This window comes from Mus caroli, chromosome 15, assembly GCF_900094665.2.
Source record: "Mus caroli chromosome 15, CAROLI_EIJ_v1.1, whole genome shotgun sequence".
Taxonomy (NCBI): Eukaryota; Metazoa; Chordata; class Mammalia; order Rodentia; family Muridae; genus Mus; species Mus caroli.
In genome coordinates this window covers 58,222,161-58,241,437 of record NC_034584.1, presented here as the reverse complement: position 1 = coordinate 58,241,437, position 19,277 = coordinate 58,222,161, and the positions used below count along the sequence as shown (strand labels likewise).

The window sequence follows — 19,277 nt, the reverse complement described above, 5'->3', positions numbered from 1 at the left end:
AAAAAAAAAAAAAAAAAAGAACCTGAAGCGTGGCTTGTCCAACTTGAGATGTAAGAATAAAATATATTAGTTACCCAGAGTTCGCATGACAAAACAGACATGTTCCACTGGTGGCATGTGGATGGGATACTATTTTGCTACATGTGACCTATTATTAGAAGTAATCTTGTCTGTTTCTTTTTTCTCCTATGACTTCCATGAGTTGAACTACATACCTGACAAAGTCTGACTGACTTCCATTGCTGCTCATAGCACTGTGCTGGGCGTAGCCTAAGTTTTTACTTGCTTGGTTACAGCTACCTCTTGACTGGCCCAAGGTCCTACCTTAGGACCTGGTACATTATCTGATGGGTAGAGTCTTTGGGTACCAGGCGTTTAACTTGGATCATCTGGGCTCACATTGCTCCTTGTACCAAGGCTTCAACCGCTACTCTTCCCCAAGGGATCTTCTTGGTGACCTTAGACTGCACATGGTCCAGGTCAGAGCTTCATGGATCTAACTGCCCAGGAGCAGTCCTTCCTTAGCCAAATGGGGACTAGAGTGGGACAGAAAGCACTCTAGCCTCCATGTCTCTAGAGGCTCTGCTCTGAGGTGCGCTTCATAGCATCTCCCAAGGTCTCCAGTGTGGTGAGCTCAGGTTATCATCTCTGTATCCTGCTCTTTAATACATTCAAGAATGGCTTCCTTCCCATCTTACTTACTCTGTTGTCTACCTGGGATCGATTCCCAAGTATGTTCTCGTATTCAGAGACTTGTCTCAGGCTACCATTCTTGTTGGATCCAGTCTTACACTTGTGTCCAATAAATAGGTGCTCAGTTGAGAATAGGGGCCACCTCTCCAATATATTATTGTGCATAGGCTGGCTGCCCATGCCTAGGGGATAGGGGTGGGGCAAGCATAACAACAGATTCCTTGGCTAGTCTTGTTTGGTCTCTGGACCTCAGGGACAATGAGTGTGACAGCTTTGGGTGTGGCATCTTTCTTGTACACACACCCAGGAGGACGGTTGAGTCAGAAGTTGAGTCAGTGGGGCAGAGCCACTCAGGGGAGCATAGTCCTCTTGGATTAGCCAGGTCATGGGGTTCAGGGAATGTCTCTCAGAAGGAAAAGGGCAGGCATTGTTCCTCAAATACAATGAAGTAGACTTTTTATGGGTGTCAAGCCTGTATTTTTTTTTTCTGACACCATGTCTAACATCCAATATATGAAGTTTTTTTTTTGTTTTTGTTTTTAAATACCAGATGGTTCTCCAGTTTTATAAGGAAGGCCAACAGGGTACACTGTGATTCATTCTAATCTCTCTGTCTCTCTCTGTCTATCTCTTTCTGTCTGTCTGTCTGTCTGTCTGTCTGTCTGTCTCTCTCTCTGTGTGTATGATTATTTATTTATTTAATATATCTGAACATTTTGCTGGATAGTTTTATGCCAACTTGACATAAGCTAGAGTCACCAGCGGGAGGGAGCCTCAACTGAGAAAATGTCTCTGTAAGATTGGGCTGTAGACAAACCGGTAGGGCATTTTCTTAATTACTGATTGGTAGTGGAGGGCCCAGTCCATTTATGGGTGGTACCATCGCTGGGCTGGTAGACCTGAAGCAAGCCAATAATCAGTGCCCCTCTATGGCCTCTGCATCAGCCCCTGCCTTAGGATTCCAGCCCGGCTTGCATTCTTGTCCTGACTTTTTCAGTGATGGACTACACTGTGGAAGTGTAAGCTAAACAAACCCTTTCTTCCCCAAGTTTTGGTCATGGTATTTGGTCATAGTTCCAGAAATAGAAACCTTAACAAAGACAAGTGCTTTGCCTGCGTGTATGTATATGAAGTATGTGTATACTTGCTGCATGTAGAAATCAGAAGAGGACATTGGATCCATTGGGACTGGAGTTACAGTGGTTTTTGGCTACTTTGTGAATTCTGAGAATCAAACATGAGTTTTCTGCCATGATGTTCTACCCAAACACCCAGGGCCACGTGACCATGTATTGAGCCCTCTGAAACCTCAAGCTCAAATAAATTCATCCTGCCTTAGGTTGTCTCTGTCAGGAATAGATGGACAGGCAAGATGGACCAAATCACTAGCTATTGGTAATTATAGCCTCTTGAAGCCCCTTTTCTTCTCAGAGTTCCTGAAAGAAGAGCTGCATTATCACCCTGAAAGAATTTGGCCCTCCAGTGATTCCCCTTATCAACACATGAAAGTTACTCATCAGCCAGGATATATATATATATATATATATATATATATATATATATGTATGTATATATAATGTATGTGTATATATATATATATGGAGGCTTATCAGTTATTAATAATTTTGGATATCTCATGGGAAGACCTATACCTAGTAAGTTGTCTGGATCACGCTGTTATGTGTGTTGGCATGGGTGTTGGAAGAACGGAGGGAAACAGAGGCAACAGACTTTGGTGTGCAGAACATGTCCACTGTACTCATGTTGTTCCCTGGTCAGAGGCAGGCTGAACCATCTCCGCATCAAACGTGTTTGTGCCCACTGACATGACACCTTTAGAACAGAGACATGCTTCTTTGCAGCAACATTCAAGACCTCCCCTAGATGTCTTGCCTAACCTCTGGCCTCTCCTCATCCTTCCTCCTTGGCTCTTTGCTGTCCCATACTGACTTGTGTGCACTACCTCCTACTGATGTGCATTCCAGTCCCCGATGTACTTACTTGTACCCGCTGTGCATGGTACACATAGCTAATGCTATGCACTGTGAACGAGCCAAGAGCTAGGTACTTTCTTCTGAGGACAGCTTGACATCGTCTGCTCTGGGTGGTCCTAGGTCTTAGTGCCCTCTCCTATTGCCCTGTCTCTTTCTCCATGTCCCTCGTACCTAGTTTTCCTGGCACTCCCATGACTTGACAGACATGTATGGGGCACCCTCTGTCAAGGAACTGCATAGTTAATGAGAGGTTTCCTGCTGGGTATGTCCTAGCGCTGATACAAGGCTCATCTCAGTGCCAGATACCCTGTGGGCATTTTTTCCTCACTCCATACACTATTATGTAGGCACCCCAGTAAGCTTCTTTCTCAGAGACACAAACTGAAACTTAAAGAGGTTAACAGAGATAGGTAAGTGCTGGAACTCATACACCTCGAGCCATTAAGACTCCAGCATTCTTAGGTTGCTGAGGAGCGATATTGTCTTTTATTGTTCTACATTATACCATAATTGTCTGTTTATAGGACTGCCTCCCCGTATCAGTCAGGGTCCCAGCAGGAAACAGATGGCACACTCAAAATAGTAATGATTGAGAAGAAATTGGCTACCGGAAGAGTGGGGGCAGGAGGTGGGGAAGCTGTTAGGGCGAATGGGGGCATCCCTGGCCCCAGGGGAGAATATTCTTCTTCTAGTCCTGTGTCTCTCAACCCAAGCAAAAGCTGAGGAGCCAGAGGCCTGGAAGGATAGAGAGGGCCTTCTTTGCCACATGGTCTGTCTCGTTGCCTGTTCGGGTTTTTTTCAGCTCTTAGCTTGTACGCCTGTAGCATCTTGTGTTGAGACCAACAGGCAAGAGAACCTTGGACAGGGTGAGGCAATGGAGAGCGAGCTGGCTTTAGTCAAGAGGCAGTCTACAAGGTCTGCTTGTTCCTCACGCACGGGCACACATACATGGGCATGCATACATGGGCACGCACACACAGGCACACTCACACGGGCACGCACACACGGGCACACTTGCAGGCGTTCTTAGTTGTGAGTGTTTGTGCCTGTGTCTCCATGTGCTGCTCATGGGGATAGTAGCAGAATTCCAAATGGCAGCCTGGCCCAGCCTATCCAGTGGCACTTAGAAAACCTTTGTAACTATGTGTTTTGTTTCTGTTTGAATGTGAATGTGGAGAATAAGGTTTCCTTCCATCCCCTCCCCTTCCCTCTTCTCTCCTCCTCCTCCCCCTCTTCTTCTTTCTCTTCTTTTACTTTAAGTAGCAAGTAGGTAGATGCTGTGTTGGTCTAGCAAAGTCTACAGGGAACAACTGCAATTTCTTGGCTTCACTGAGCCTCATTTGATCAATAGCCTTTGCCTGAATTGCTCAGATAAAGGCTGGGAAATATCTGTAATGCAGAGTCCACTTTGGGCTATCCCGTGTGGTCCTGGATGATGCCCCCAGGTGACAACACCTTTCCTGGCCCAGTCCAACTGTGCAGCCTTGTCTCCAGTGTCAAGGGTCATGCTTATATCTGAGATCCCATGTTTGCGAGCTGAAGGACTGGAAAGGAATGAGATTCCTACTTGATGATAATTCCTTTCTCAAAAACTTTGTGCGTGATGTTGGGTGTGGTGGCCCATGCCTGCTAAATGGGGCAGAAATGCGTATCTTCCCACCTATTGTTGTGTACAAGTGATGAAGAAAATTGTCATGGCTATGACATCACTAATACTTTTAAGGACAGAAACACTGTATCCTTTCTGTACTTCAGTTTTCTCATCTGTTGATTGGGGACCATGCTCTGGCATTTATAGGATGACATAGGAATGAAAGGGATTTTAACAGAGGGAAAGCTCTGAGAAGCGGTAGGTTGGCTGTGATGGGACTGTACTTCCTTTTCCTCTAATGCCTGCAGGACCACTTGCCCCACCCCCATCCCGTGTGTGTGTGTGTGTGTGTGTGTGTGTGTGTGTGTGTGCGTGTACATGTACATACATGTGCGCACACATGCCACGGCCTAAGTACAGGGATCAGAGGAAAACTTTCTGGAGTTGATTCATTCTCTCTACTGTGGATTCCAACAGCTGAACTATGGGTCAGCAGCCAGGAAGATCTTTCTGACTCTGCCCGTGTTTTTATTGATTGATTGATTGATTGATTGATTGATTGCTGTTCAGCATCTATAAAACCCTTTTGGCAAAGACTGACCTAACTTTCCACTTTGCTTCCCCTTCTCTCAGTCTCTGCCTCCCTGTGATGGTTAGAATGAGGCTGTGAATGAAAATGGTTCTCATAAGCTCATACTTCTGAATACTTGGTTCGTAGGTGGTAGAACTGTTTGAGAAGGATTAGGAGGTGTGGCCTTGTTGGAGGAGGTGTGTCACTGGGAGCGAGCTTTAAGGTTTCCAAGATCCCTGCTGTCCTCAGTGTGATCTCTGCTCCCTGCATTAGAACAAGATGTGTGCTTTCAGATGTCCCTGTTCCCATGTCTTTTCTCTGCCATCATGGACTTTAACCCTCTGAAATCGTCAACCCCATGCTTGGTTCAGTGCTTGGTTTTTGTAGGTTGCCTTGGTCGTGATGTCTTGTGATAGTAATACTGACTAAGACACTACGCCCCTTTTATTTTTCTCCTTCCCTTGTTTGCTACTTTCCACTCTTCTTCCTCCTTCCCTGCCATCCTTTTCCTCCTGCCTCTTCTGCTCTTCCACTCATGGCCACAGTCGTGTACCTTGAGGTCTCTCTTCTCAGCTGACTCTCTAGGGTCCTCTCATTCATGGTCTGCTCCTGCAGTAACCAGTAGATTGCTAATCAGCGAGAGTGCATTATGGCCCAAGGATTGTCCCTGAGACCGAATACAAGCCAATAACCATAAACCATGCTTGACTTTGCCTGAGGTCTATTGAGGCCAGTACATTGAACAGTTAGGAAATAAGGAAGCACATTTGCAGTTGGGGAAGGGACAAGGCAGCTGGCATGATTTGAGTTCTTAGGCCGAGGTGTAGATGTTGGAAGGGGGCTTTGCCACTTCATGGCTGACTCTCTCCTGCATGTCACCTTGAAGGCTTTGTGGATGGATGCCCTAAACAGTTACACCACCTTAATATGGGTTAATTCGTGAGTAGTTATTATCCTCTTTGTATGAAAATATGTCGAGATGCATGCTTTGCATTCCTTTTGAATTCCCTTTGAGTCCCCAGGTCAGGCTCCAGCACCATGTAAGGGATGGGCTTTCGACAGTGCTCATCCTGGCTTTCATGACTGCTCTGCTTCCACAGCGTGAAGCAAGTGCCAAAGAGGTCCGCCAGCTTTATGAGTGGAGCAGGAACCTACACTCATTAAACATAACAGGTAGACCAGCTTGTCGAAAAGCGATTATGCAAAGCAATAGGGCACCTCTGGGCAGAAGCATGGCTCTGACCCAATGCCTTCTTGCTTTCTGAAGAGGGAGCGGGCTGTATTCTATGGGATTTTGATTTGCCAGTTTTACTGTTCATAATGGGAAGATCTGGGGTTTAAACACTACAGTTCACTGGGTTGCCCAGATCCAGTCTGTTGCAGGTCTGCAGGAAATCTGCATCATCAGTGCTGTGCTTCAGTTGTTCTATGGCTGGGGCAGAATTGAATTTGGTGCCAGAAATAGTTTCTAGTATGGATGCAAGTGCTTGGTAGCTGGGTGAAGATGAGCAGGCTTCCCAGCCCCTCAGATCTGCCTCTCCTTTCAGGACAGAGCAGAAGATAAAATGAGAGACACTGGAATCTTTTTCTTGCTACATGGACTAAGTATATTAATATTCTTCCTGTTTTAATTTCTCTCAGCTGAAGACTAGATGATAGTAGCTGGCCAATGTTGTAAATGGACATGTGTTAAAATCAAGTCAACTTTGGCAGAAGCCTGATAGGTCAAGGTACCAAGGTCCTGTGGTGTCTCAGGCTATGGGGCTATTTTCTGGCTACAATACTTTGGTCTGGTTTTAGAATGCTCTCTCTCTCTCTCTCTTTCTCCTCTCTCTCTCTCTCTCTCTCTCTCTCTCTCTCTCTCTCTCTCTCCCCTCTCTCTCTCTCTCTCTCTCTCTCTCTCTCTCTCTCTCTCTCTCTCTCTCTCTCTCTCTTCCTCTTCTCCTCCCTCCCACTCTGTGTATGGGGGTGTATATGTGTATACATGTTTGTGGAAGCCAGAGGTAAACCTCAGGTGTCACCCCTTAGAAGTCCACCTTGTTTTCTGAGACAGGGATTCTCATTGGCTTGGGGTTTGTAAGGCCAATGTAAGGGGTGGGATTTAGACAAGGGCTTAGTTAGACTGGCTGGCAAGTAAGCCCCAGAGAGCCTCCTGTCTATGCCTCTTCAGTGCTGGGGTTACATGCACATGCCGTCATGTCTGGCTTTTTCATGTGGATTCTGGGAATTGAACTACCAACCAAGCTGACTTCCCAGCCCTCTGAAGCTGCAGATTCTTTTTTTTTTTAAAGCCTTTATAAAATTGTGGGGTGTGTGTGTGTGTGTGTGTGTGTGTGTGTGTAGTACTGCTGTGAATCTTACCACACATGCCTCTTAGTACCTAATGTGTGCCTAGGTGTCATTAGCCACATTGTAGCAATGAGGAATTCATGTCTGAACGAAATTAAGCCTTGTGTTCTGTGCCAGGCAATATCTCAGCAGCCATGCTGAAATTATTCTGTATCTATTTCATGTTTTTCTTGGTTATAAAGGCCTACATGTAGCATGGTACCCTACCTAACCATTTCATAACAACTCAAGCCCTTCTTTGTAAATCACAAAGACTTGACATTGTTTCCTGTGATCATTGACACCAGTATATGTTAAGTAGAATGGGGGGTTCTCATGAGCATGCCCATGTATTCAGAATTTCTTTATGGAGGGTCACGTATCTGCAAATTTCGAGTTTGTGGGCATCACTTTTTCGTTTCCTTTTTCACTTTAGCTGCTTCTTGCTATTCCCAGAATGAATTCTGTGTCCACTTGGATACAAAATGTGTCAGTGTATTAGTTACTTTGTCCCCAGCAAAAGCAATGTAAGGAAGGAAGGGAGGATTAACTTGGGCTCAGGTTTGAAGGTGCAGGGGGTCAAGACAAGGAGAGCAGATCCAGGTGTGTCTCCAGCTGGCTGGAAGCCAGCACCAGCTAAGCTGTCTTTATCTCTCCAGAGCTGGGGACTCCAAGGCACATGCAGATCACATAGAATCCACAGCCAGGAAGCAGAGAGTAATGGATGCTGGTACTCAGTCAGCCTTTCCTTTTCTGCTCTGTCTAAGATAGCCCAAAGACTAGTGTCATCATCGTCAGGGTGGGCTTTCTCTCCTCACTTGAGCCCCTCTAGACACACACTCACAAATCCAGAAAATCAGGTCATGGAGATCACCACCACATGGCAAATAAGAGAAATCAAGAACTGGGGAGACCTGAAGGGTCTGCAGGTCTTGGAGGGGAGATCTGCAATGGCAGCCCTAGGCTTTGCTCTTTTTGCTGCCCAGGGATCTGTGGGATTTTTTTCCTGGTTCCTGTGTTCTAGAAAAGGAGACTGTGTGCTAAGTCCTAAAAGGCAAAGATTAAAAATCCTACCCAAGATCTGGAGATAGGATGAATAAGATTGATCAGAATTCCTTCTCTCAGCCAATTGCCCATAATCCCAGCCCTGGAGGGACTTTAACCCAGGAAGCACGCTCTTTGGGCATCAGCTCATTGTTATATGCACGAAATTTAATGTATCACCTCAGAGGAGGGTGATCTGTGTGCAAAGATCTTTTCTTCAAATATTTCATCCTTATTTATGTCATTGTGGGTCGAATTCTAAAGAGCATGAGACGGCAAGGAAGGAAAAGCTGCTCTTGACCCACTAATACCCTATCAACCTGCTGCTGGATTATAAATAACACACTGGTTGATAAATAGCACAGCAGCCATAAGTAAACAGCTAAACAAATAAGCGAGGTGGGATCCTATTTCTGCCGTGGGAAAACTGCTGCTGTTTTTCTGGGATCTGACCTGATTCTACTGAAAATGTTGAGCCAACATTGATTTTAAAGTGTAGAAGTCTTTGAGTGCAATCATTTTACCGTGTTGGGAATCTGCCCTGCCTCCGCTCCCTTAAGCAGTGGTGCAAAGGTCGGGTAAATACATTTGCTTCTTCAGAAGCAGGCTCAGTGGGAGCTCATTGGCTCCTTGGAGGTTGGTTTTCTGAAGCAATTGCTGAGATGGAGTTTAAGTGCATACAAAATGTACTTACTGTGCGTGCATGGCGAATTGAGACCAGTCTTTTCAGCAATTCTGTAACTCCACAAAACAGGCCTTAGTGAGTGTCTTCAAAATAACCCAGTAGAATCCCAAGGCCTCCATCAGAAAAATCTCAACTGTAGAGCACACGTTGGGAAAATAACTCTGGCAGAGCAATTTTAATTTGACCCCTTCTGAGATGAGCTGTCTCCATACATTCTTGGTTGGCTCAGCAAGTACTTAGTCCTAGGTTGTAAATTAAGATTACATTTCAATGATATGTAAACAAGGCCCCAAATAGCCGCAGTAATTAGGTGTATATCCCCTCTACCCAACCCCAGTCCCTACCCCTCCACCCCCATGAATCCAGAGAAGTTAAGAGAGAGTTCAAGGCCAGGTAATATTACCCCATGGTTACCAGGAAACTCAGGCTTTTCTGTCCCACTACTTCTAGTCTCTGGGCCTATTGCCTCATGATTTTAAATGACTGCCAGCATGTCAGCCGTCACATCTATGTTAAGGGCAGTAAGAAGGAGAACAGGGGGAATGGATGATATGGTTCCTCCTCCAACTAGAGTAGCTCGGGAAAGATGGATTACCATACAGAGGCTTAGGTGTTCTTATGGCATTCCCCCACCTCAGTAGCTTCCTTTCTGCTTTCATGTCACATGTGTGCCATTGTCCCCCTTCCTCAATACCCTTGAATCATCCTTCAGGGTTCCCTTTCTAGTTTCATAGTCTACACACATACTCACACTCACCTACCTACCTACCTCTATACATACATAGATACAAGCGTTTAATGTGAGACTCTGCCTATGAGAGAGAACATGGGATATTTGGCCTTCTGACTCTGAGATACTTTGCTTAATTTAATACTTCCAGATTTAATAACTTCTCCACTTTCCCACAAATGTCATAGCTTCATTTGTCTTTACAGCTGCACAAAGTTTCCCTGTGTTTATACACCACATTCTCATGATCCGGCCAGTCACATACACTGGCTCCATTTCCCTTCTGTTGTGACCTAGAGCATCTGTGAACATGGATGACTAGGCATCTCTGTGGTGACCTAGAGCATCTGTGAACATGGATGACTAGGCATCTCTGTGGTAGGCTGTAGAGTCCTTTGGGCATGTGGTACAGCTGGAGTGTATGGTAGCTGTAGCTTTAATCTTTCCAGAAACCTCCATACCAGTGTCTATAGTGACTGTCTCAGTTACACTCCCAGCTATCCATATATGTTTCTATTTACCTCACCCATAGCAACATTGGCTGTTTTCTCAGTGATAACCATTTAGGCTGGAGTGGCATGGAATTGCCCAGAGTTTTAGTGTGCATTACCCTGGTGGGTATGGATGTTGAATTATACACACACATAACATGTACACACACTCATAAAACATATGATACGTTATATAATATGTGTGATATATAATATATAGTATATGTGTGTGTGTATTGGGCATTCATATTGTTTCTTCTGAGAGTAGTTTATTAACACATATATTGATTGTCAGTTGTTCTTGGTGTTTGATTCTAACAGATATTATCTGTGTATTCTAGGTAATACCACTCTGAAGCATGGCTTTTTATTAAGGCACTTTCCCCACAGTCCTGCATAGCACGCATGTGTACCTCCAACAGTAGCCTTGAGAGAGGTGGACCAATCAAATTGGAGCCATGTTATTGAAGAAAGAAAGGCCTGCTAGAGGGTATGTAGCTAATACTCCCTGGCACACCCAATAAAGCCTAGCCCTAGGTCCCACTGATAGACTGTCTCCAAACCTGAGGTGGATAGTACCCAAGGAACCATGCTCAAGATTGACCACTGGCCTCTATGCACATCTCTGCCCCCCACAAACGCATGCACTCAAACACTTCTGTATCATGCCGTGCACACCTGCACGTGTATCCACAAACCAGCTCCCTCATACCCAGCAAATTTATAAGTTAGTATATAGGATACTTCTACATCTGTAAGACCAGAACAAAAAAATTAACTTTTCAAAAATTAAACCTTACCACCCCCCCCCAAGGAACAGAACAGAAGCTAGATGCATCTCTCAAAAGATTTACTGACAATTAGAAAGGTTGTTTTTTTGTTTTGTTTTTTTAATTTAATTAGCATCCCTAGTGTGATTTGGTGTGTTCACATTTGAAAATGTTGCTAACCAGTAACATATGCTAAGAAAACTCTGCAGTGGGTGGGCAATTTTTCTTTTTAAATGAAGTGATTGATACCCTATATTCCATAAGAGTGGACTGCTAAAATTCTGATATGATACAGGTCATTTTATGCGGGCTCAGATATATGTTGCAGGTAAAGTCACATTTCTGGAAAACATAACGAGAAAGTGACTGATAAAGAGCATCCCTTAGAAGGTCCTGCTGCCCGGGACTGATGGCCAGCCAGCAGCTCCTGACTTCTCAGCAGCCCATGAAACTCAGCCATAGCTTCCTGATCTTTAGGCTTAGTTATCAAGTGCTGTTACTGAGTTATGGGATGTTATGGCCCTAGGGACCTCAGAAAGTATCTGCCCTAATCTTCGGTCTTAACCATAGAGGGAAAAAAAAGGCCTAAGGTGGTGAAAAAAACATTTGGCCAAGAGAAAGGGCCAGCCTCCCTGGCTTTCCATGTGGCAAACATCTCTGAGCTACCATTTACTAAGTTGTTTCTTCTTGAGTTGGGTTTCTGATAAGCAGCAACTCATAAAAGACAGCTTACAATGATAGGTCTCAGTCGGGGAAATGGCTCAGTGGGTAAAAGGGCTTGACTTGTGTACCTGGCAACCTGAGTTTAGATCCCAGAGCCCAGGTCAAAAAGCTGGATGGATGTGTTAGTGTGCACCTATGGCAAGATGGGAGGCAGAGACAAGAGGATGGACCTGCCAAAAATCCCAGGGTCCAGTGAGTCTGCAGCGTGCAGCATCTACACAGAAACAAGAGAGACCTTGACTCAAGGTAGAAGGTGAAGGTAGACTCCCAGAAGTTGTTCTATGACCTTTACATGTGCCCTGTGTCATGAGTGCCCACAGTCAGACACATCATGCACACATACAGAACATATATAACATACAAACACACATTCCCCCCTCCCCCACCCCTTATACTCTGGGCTCTGGGTGTATCAGACACTTAGAAATGCAAGTCACCTTTGCCTGGTCACACTTTAAATGGACTTTTTAATGTGTGTTTGACCAGTTCCTTATTAGTCTCTGTGTTCGTGGAACCTCTTAACGGTTCCTGCCTTATGTATGCTTTCAACCCCTACACAATCAAACTTAGCGCCTGTTTAGAATTTTAGTAATGATAAACAGTAGCTGCCTATTAGGGCCTTGCATGGATAATCTTGTTTAAACCTTTCAGCACACTTACAAAAGAGGTCTTGTCATAATCCTCATTCTAAAGGCTAAACAATTTGGAATGAGATAGCCTGCCTGAGGTACCAAGCAGCTGCACTGGCACCCAGGTGATCTGAATCCAGGTCGCACCATGGGAAGATTATGGCCTGGGGATAGTGAGACAAATGTGGGCCTTCTAGGATTCAGCCTAATTCCACCATTCCCACTGGAAAATGTTTGGGGTACCTTGAAGGCAATAATCCCTTCTTTGGAAATGGCTACTCTTGGTGCTTATCATTAAGAGCAAAGGGGAAATGTGGCCTGCACTCTGTGTTGGAGGGGTCCCCTTGGGATAAGAGAAGGGCAGTATGATTATGAAAAGATCATGGGTTACTCACATTAAGGTAACTGAGAAGGAAGAGGTTGGTGTGGGTATTCGCTTTGGGGAACAGGAAAGAAAAGGGAGATAGTGCTAATGAGATGGGGAAGAAAATGAAACAGGAGGTGAACTGTCGCAGACTGGAGTTCTGTTTCAAATTACAGGCGTTAGTCAATGATGGTATGCCATATATATATATATATATATATATATATATATGTACTCTGTGTGTTTGTGTGTGTGTGTGTGTTGGGTTTTGTTGTTGTTGTTGTTGTTTCTGGTTTTGGTTTTGTTTTTTTTTTTAAACCAGTTTTTCTGTGTAGCCCAGGCTGACCTGGAACACAGAGATTTGCCTACCTCTGCCCCCTCCCTCCCCTCACCCAAGTGCTGGGATTAAAGGCATGCACCACCACTACCCAGCTATGTTTCTTAGATTCAAAGCCTTACACATAGTAAGAGAGCCTACCCCTGAGTTATGACCCCTCATTATAGTGATTAAGAGCAGACCCATGCTTCCAGGCATTCCTTGATACTTTGATGCTAAGATCAACATTCAGCAGGAGAGATGGGAGCTTCTCACCACAGGCTCTTTGCTCCTTCCTTAGACATGGAACCAGGAAAGATGGAGAAATAGAAAACTCTTGGGAGGCAGGACATCTGTTCCTCAGAGTTCCCACACACCTGCCTACTTGGAAATCATTTTCCTTGTCTGGAAAATGAAAGTATTAGAAAGCATATTACTCCATGCATCGTCTCTGGCGCCTGTTTGTGTGATGATAGATACTAGAGGCAACTTCACTCAATCCAGTGCTCCTGGACTAAGTCTTCTCTCTTAGCAACATTTTCGCCTTCTTTCCCCTCCTGTCACTCATCCTTCTATCCCTTCAGGTAATGATGTCTAAGCATCTGTGCTCCAACAGTGAGTGGCTTTCCCACTTCTGCCTTCCTAAGGAGTCTACAGAGTAACTGGAGAAAAAAAAATATTTGAAAAGAGGCCAGGAAAGGGGGCCATAAACGATGTGTATTTTACCTTGAGATAGCACAGCCATGGGCATGATTAAGTGTCATCTGGTAAATTTAAAGCCAGACCAGTTCATCCGTGATGAGGAGAAACCTGGATATCATATAAATAGTTCACCATTTTTCAGGGACATGTTTCTTATGCAGAAGCAAACTAAAGATGTAAGAACCCAGACTTCTATAGAATGTTGGATTTTAGGAATCCTGTAAAACACCATGATTTTTCTTCTCTGGATGTTGTTTTGCTTATATTGGAAATGATGTATCTCATTTAAAAAAAAAAAAGAACCAGTACAGCTCAAGACACATTTATGGGCAGCCTGCAGGGACGTTCTGTAAGAATAGAGAGGCCTGCAGGGTTTGGAGCCACACCAGAGCCTCTGTCCTTCCTTTAATTCCTGAGGGATGTAGGTGAGACAGAGATAGATAAGGCTCCCTTGGAGCCCCCTGGGAATTAACAATCTGGAACTTGGTAGTGTAGGAAACTCAATAGGAAGATCTGAGTTCGCTGCCAAGCCCTATCATTAATAGAGCTACCTACTTGTCACTGTGGGAAGTTCACAGTGTACTTGAATCTGAAGTCTGCTGGAACTGACCTGGTGTGGCTTTGTGTTTTATGACATAGGGATCTGGCTGTTATTGACAATATTCATGTGCAGATTAATCCCTAATCAGTAGAGACAGGGGACTGCTTTCAAGGCCAGTCAAGCTTGTATTCAAAACTGGACTCACAGAAGAGGGAAACCATGTGAACTGTGGCAGGAGAGTTTTCCTGGGGCTCTGGGACCTTTCACTGTCTCTGATCACTCTGTTGAGCTTGCGAAATACTGGCTGACCACCAGGGCCTGGGCATTACATTGGTCTGCTTCATGACCTATCAGGGTGACCTTTGAGCTTCAGTGTCCCCTGCAGGTAAGTAGGGGATAGTTTCGTGCCCACAGTATATAATTGCCATGGTAAATGAGATCATGACTGCAGCCCAAGGTGCATACTATGATTGTAATTATTAACTGTAACTCCTCTTTTACAGGACTGAAGTATATTCCCCACTTCATTCACTTGTTACTCATCCTTTGAGCTTTGGGTTCCCAGTATTCTGCACGCCTTTTCTCTCCTAATTCCTTTACAGAGAGCAGTAGAAAACAGAAAGGTAGAATAGAAGGGTTTTTGTGTCTCCAAACAAACCATGTTCTGCTCTTACTGAGAACACTCTAGTGGTTTTATGTGACATATTTAAATTAAATTAAGCACAATCAGGACCAGAAAAGGCTTTAAGAATGTATTACATGAAATTGTACAAGTGCACTTGGGATACACTCGTACAAAGAACATGAAGAAAACCGCCTTTCTTTTGCGGAGAGTGTGGTAACGTGAGCCTAATGGAATAACACATAGAGTCAGATACATCACTGTTGCCCGGGAAGGACTTTCCCTTCCTGTAGTTTCTTTAAGCTGATAGAAAACAAATCTATGAGTTAACAAGTGAAATGCATAAGGTTTCCTTGGTTACCTGTGATGGGAAATACAGCATCCAGGATAGCATCACTATCTAGCTCCATACAGTAAAAGAGATCAATTTTGCAGACCTGTCAGGCTCAAGAGTAAAAACTTGCAGTTTGATTTCATTGTGTTGCCGCTCCTGTTGCTGTGGTGGCTGCACCTCAGGACTAAGTGGTGGTTTCAGACAGTGCGTGCATACCACTAGTGCAGTGACTGGCTAAGGATAGGCGCTCGGGTAGAAGGGTCCTGGCCTGTCCTCCAGTCTTGGTTTTCTCTGTGGTAAACATTAGATAATTAAAACTTACATACAAAGTTGCCATGAGGGTTCAAAAGGGGAACATAAGCTAGAAATATCAGAATTTCTATCTCCATATACAGGTTTCAAGTTCCCATTATAATATTGGAAATATGGCATCGACTTAGGATGTCTTAGGCCCCGTTAAGTACTTTATATTTCTTAGCTTGTTCATTCTTGTAGATGGGCACTATCATTGTGTTGTGTCCTGTGTGTATGTGTGTCTGTCTGTCTCAAGACTCTGAGAAGTAAATCACTTTAATAAGGTCCGATAGCTGATGTGTGGCAGAGATGTGAGCCCAAGTCATTCAAGTTTGAAAATCCACTCTTACATAAATCAACGCTCCTTCCTGGGAATGGGATCCTTAGACGTTACCCGCCTTAAAACATCCTTCTTTATAAGAGCTTTGGTTCTAAGAAATCGTGTGTGTGTGTGTGTGTGTGTGTGTGTGTGTCTAGGTCCGTATGTGCCATGTGTGTATGTGGTCAGAGGACAGTTTGAGGGTGCTGTTCTCTCCTCTTACCATGGGTTCCCTGGATTGAACCCAGGTTGTCAGAGCTGGTGGCAAGGACTTAACTCTCTGGGCCCTCTCATGGTGGCCCTCAGTGATTCGTTTCTGCTCCTGACTGGAATCGATCCTACTTGGCATTCTTGTTCACTTAATTTCCCAAATCCAGCCTGATCATGATGGGGTCTGTCCTCTTACAAGAGTAAGCACATCTTCCAAACAGTACTTACTCCTACATCAGAGACCCCAGATTCTACCCCAGTTAGAGTAGTCCTTCCTTCCCCTCCCCTCCTTCCATCATCCAGGCAGCCAGGTAACTAATTTAGAGATATCTGAGTTGTAGGATGAAAGGCGATGGATGCATTTATAGCCATGCTTCACACAAGAAATGTTCAAAGAGAATTCACTCTGTGTCAACATCTTTAGCCGAATCTTTTCCCATTTCTTCTAACCATCTGATTACCCTAATTTTACACCCAAGAAAACAAGGCCAGGGACAGAGTAGAGGAACTCGAGTTCCAGGAACTTGAAGCATTTTGCCTTTGCTGGTTCCATGAGGGATTCGATGAGCGCAGTGGCTGGCTGAAGCTGTGGCTCCGAGCAGCAATGGGGTTCCAGGCTTAGAGAGCACCTTTGGCTGCCCACCTCCAGCTCCCTAGGTTTGGATCGCTGTCAGTCCTCTTGCAAGAGAGCTTCTTTGGTTCCAAAGTAGATGGGAGAGCGAGCCTTGTGAGTAGAAATATGACTCAGAGTCAATTCCCAGGTGACGGTGGTCAGCAGGGCTAATGCTGTCCGTAGGAACAAGCTTGTCCTGTTCTTGGTGCTTCACTTCCAGGACACAAAGCATCCTTGCAGGCTGACTAGCTTGCTGCTCTGGGCAGTGCTTAGCAGAATGAGAGGCCTAGGGTAATAAACAGTCTTTGAGGGGGATTATAATGACGACAGCGTAGACGGCGCTTGCTTTATATAAGCCAGGTTCACAGAAGCTCGAGTCTGTGTGCACGTGTCTTTTTCTGGCTTTGGAGAGGATAAGTGTGTATTTCTGGGTAGTTCCCTGTAAAGAAACCCAGCCTTTCAGCTTTGCCCACGCCAGACTCTATTTGCTTTTAGATATCCAGGAATGGTGTTCGGGGTATTTGAGAAAAAGGGAGGTGCAGATGGTTTTGCACCAGGGCATGGTTTCAAATTTAAAGAGGATTATGGTCCATGAACCCCAGAGATGGTGGGTTGAGGTGCGAAGCTTTGAAATTCTAATTGCAGACAAGTCTAAGGAGGTATATGCTTACCAGAGCACAATATCTCATTGTTCATATAGTCCCCTCTTGGCTGGAGGAGGCAGGGGAGGGGCAGATACATAACATAATCTTCGGAGGAAACTGAAACAGCAACTGGTGGCGGCAGTTTGGGCTCTCTGGTGAATTCAGAAAGAAATCCCTGGCTGTTTACCACTGCTGTGCTTGGAATAATCTTGACTCGTTCATCTGCAGAGCCAGGTGTGGGCGCAAACTGGCTCCAGCTGGGAGGGCTCTGTGTGGTGGTCATTTTTGACACGCCTACCCTCTTATTTGATAAAGTCGTGCCACCCAAACCCAAGGTATCTGGATTAGGAGAGAAAGCTGTGGAATTCAGGGTCTCTGGGAACAGACACACTTATTAGCTAAGTCTAGGCCTCTGAACAACAGTTCATATTTACTGTTTATGCCACACACACAGAGGAGTGCTGCCAGCTCAGTAGCCGGGGCAGGTACTAGATGACAACTGGGGGGTGGGGGGTGGGGGGGTGGGACCCAGACTGGCTCACAGCCCTGAGGAAGACAAATCCTTTCAGAGGAAAGCCCCAGTGCTCACTGATTTTTCTGATTTGCTCTCAGTACTTTATAGGGGAGCATGGGATTTCTGAGGCGCAGGGAGCTTAATTAGTCCAAGCTAGTAAGGGTCATATTTGTTCCAACTTACAGAATTTTCCAGATGCTGTGAGAAATGAGGTAGGATTCCCTTCTGGATTGTTCATTCTCCAAATGCTACATCTTGCAGCCGTGGCAACCAGTGAGCCTGCCCTTGTGCGTGGTCAGCTGCCAATCTCCTCCTGCCTTATTTTCTCCCTGAGAGCTTCACTCTCCATGTCTCCCAAACCAAACTTTTAAAGTACTGAGGGCAGAAAGTACTCTTGTTTATGTTTAACCTCTTTATTCACTAGTTTTTTTAAAGGTCAATTTGCCAGGGATGTTGTTTCTTTATGCTTATTCCCTTAGCAAGTTCCTGTAGTAGGCGGAGACACTTCCCTGCCTTGGAGAGCACTGGTAGGAACCACAGTGGAGGCACAGTGCACACCCAATTTGGTCAAGCCAGGAAGAGAAACAGCACACAGTTTAACCCATTTTTTTCCTATGCAGAGAGCAAGTCCTCATCCATGAACTCAGCCTCCTGCATGAGTGTCCCTGTCTTCTACTTTCATGGGAGGCAGTTAGGGGTCCAAGATTCCCAGCCAACAGGGTATCGAGTGGTGTATCCATTCTATTCTGCACACTTTGACCGAGCCTTCTCTGACCATGGTTTATGTATGGCTCTGTCATTTTCTCCTACTCCTCTGTATTGCCTATTTGTCTGGTCCTCTGCTGCAAAGCAAATTCCAAGACAGCAGGAATGTGGCCCTTGTGACATCGCTCATCTCAGAATTTGTCAGCTTGTGAGGCGAACCTTTTCCTCTTGACATGCAGTCTTCCCCTCCCTCCCTGCCGGTCCTCACTCAAGACAAGCCCTCTCCGTGGGTCCCTGAGCCACACGCGGGCAGAAAGGCCAGCGAACACAACCTCTAGCTAGCTATATCGGATGGTATGCAGGCAGGTCTGAGTGGGCCTCAGGGCTTGCCTTCCAAAGCAGGCTTGCATGGAGGCCAGTCATACGCTTTCAAGGGCTCCTGGAGGCCAATCCCAAGGACTAGGTGGGTTTTGTTGATACCGTTCTCAAAATCTTCCAGTCGGTGGTGAGAAATTAGATGGGTATGTTGGACTAACAACAGTAGACATCTTGCTGGGGCTGAATTGGTACTTTTCTCAGAAGAAAGTCAGTTCCTGCTTAGCAGTGAAGAGCATTTGCACCTGAGAAATACTTTTTGCATCTCCGGATGCTCGGCGGTCCTCTGGGGTAGAAAAAAAAAAAAAACCCAAATGCATCTGGACAGATGAAAGTATTTTAAAACAAGCCTTCCTGTCTCCTCTGTACAAGGTACAGCATTGACGTTCAGAGGGCAGCAGGGCTGCGCCCCCATCCCTCGGTCCGCGCAGGAGGGAGACGGCTTTCCGGGCCTCGCTTCCTGCACCCACTCGGG

General features: G+C 45.3%; 1 protein-coding gene across 9 annotated transcripts in view; it reads left to right on the top strand.

Annotated features, from left to right (window-relative positions):
- The window catches only part of Asap1 (ArfGAP with SH3 domain, ankyrin repeat and PH domain 1), a 289,301-nt gene that overhangs the window by 51,348 nt on the left and 218,676 nt on the right, over positions 1-19,277 (top strand). The window contains exon 1 of one of the 9 annotated variants that reach the window (XM_029469557.1): positions 10,507-10,617. The exons of the other annotated variants lie outside the window; for them this stretch is intronic. Within the exon in view, the coding sequence (XP_029325417.1) occupies positions 10,586-10,617 (32 nt within the window). The 5' untranslated portion in view covers positions 10,507-10,585. Of the gene's footprint in view, positions 1-10,506; positions 10,618-19,277 lie in introns of those variants that run through there. 9 annotated transcript variants of the gene reach the window in all.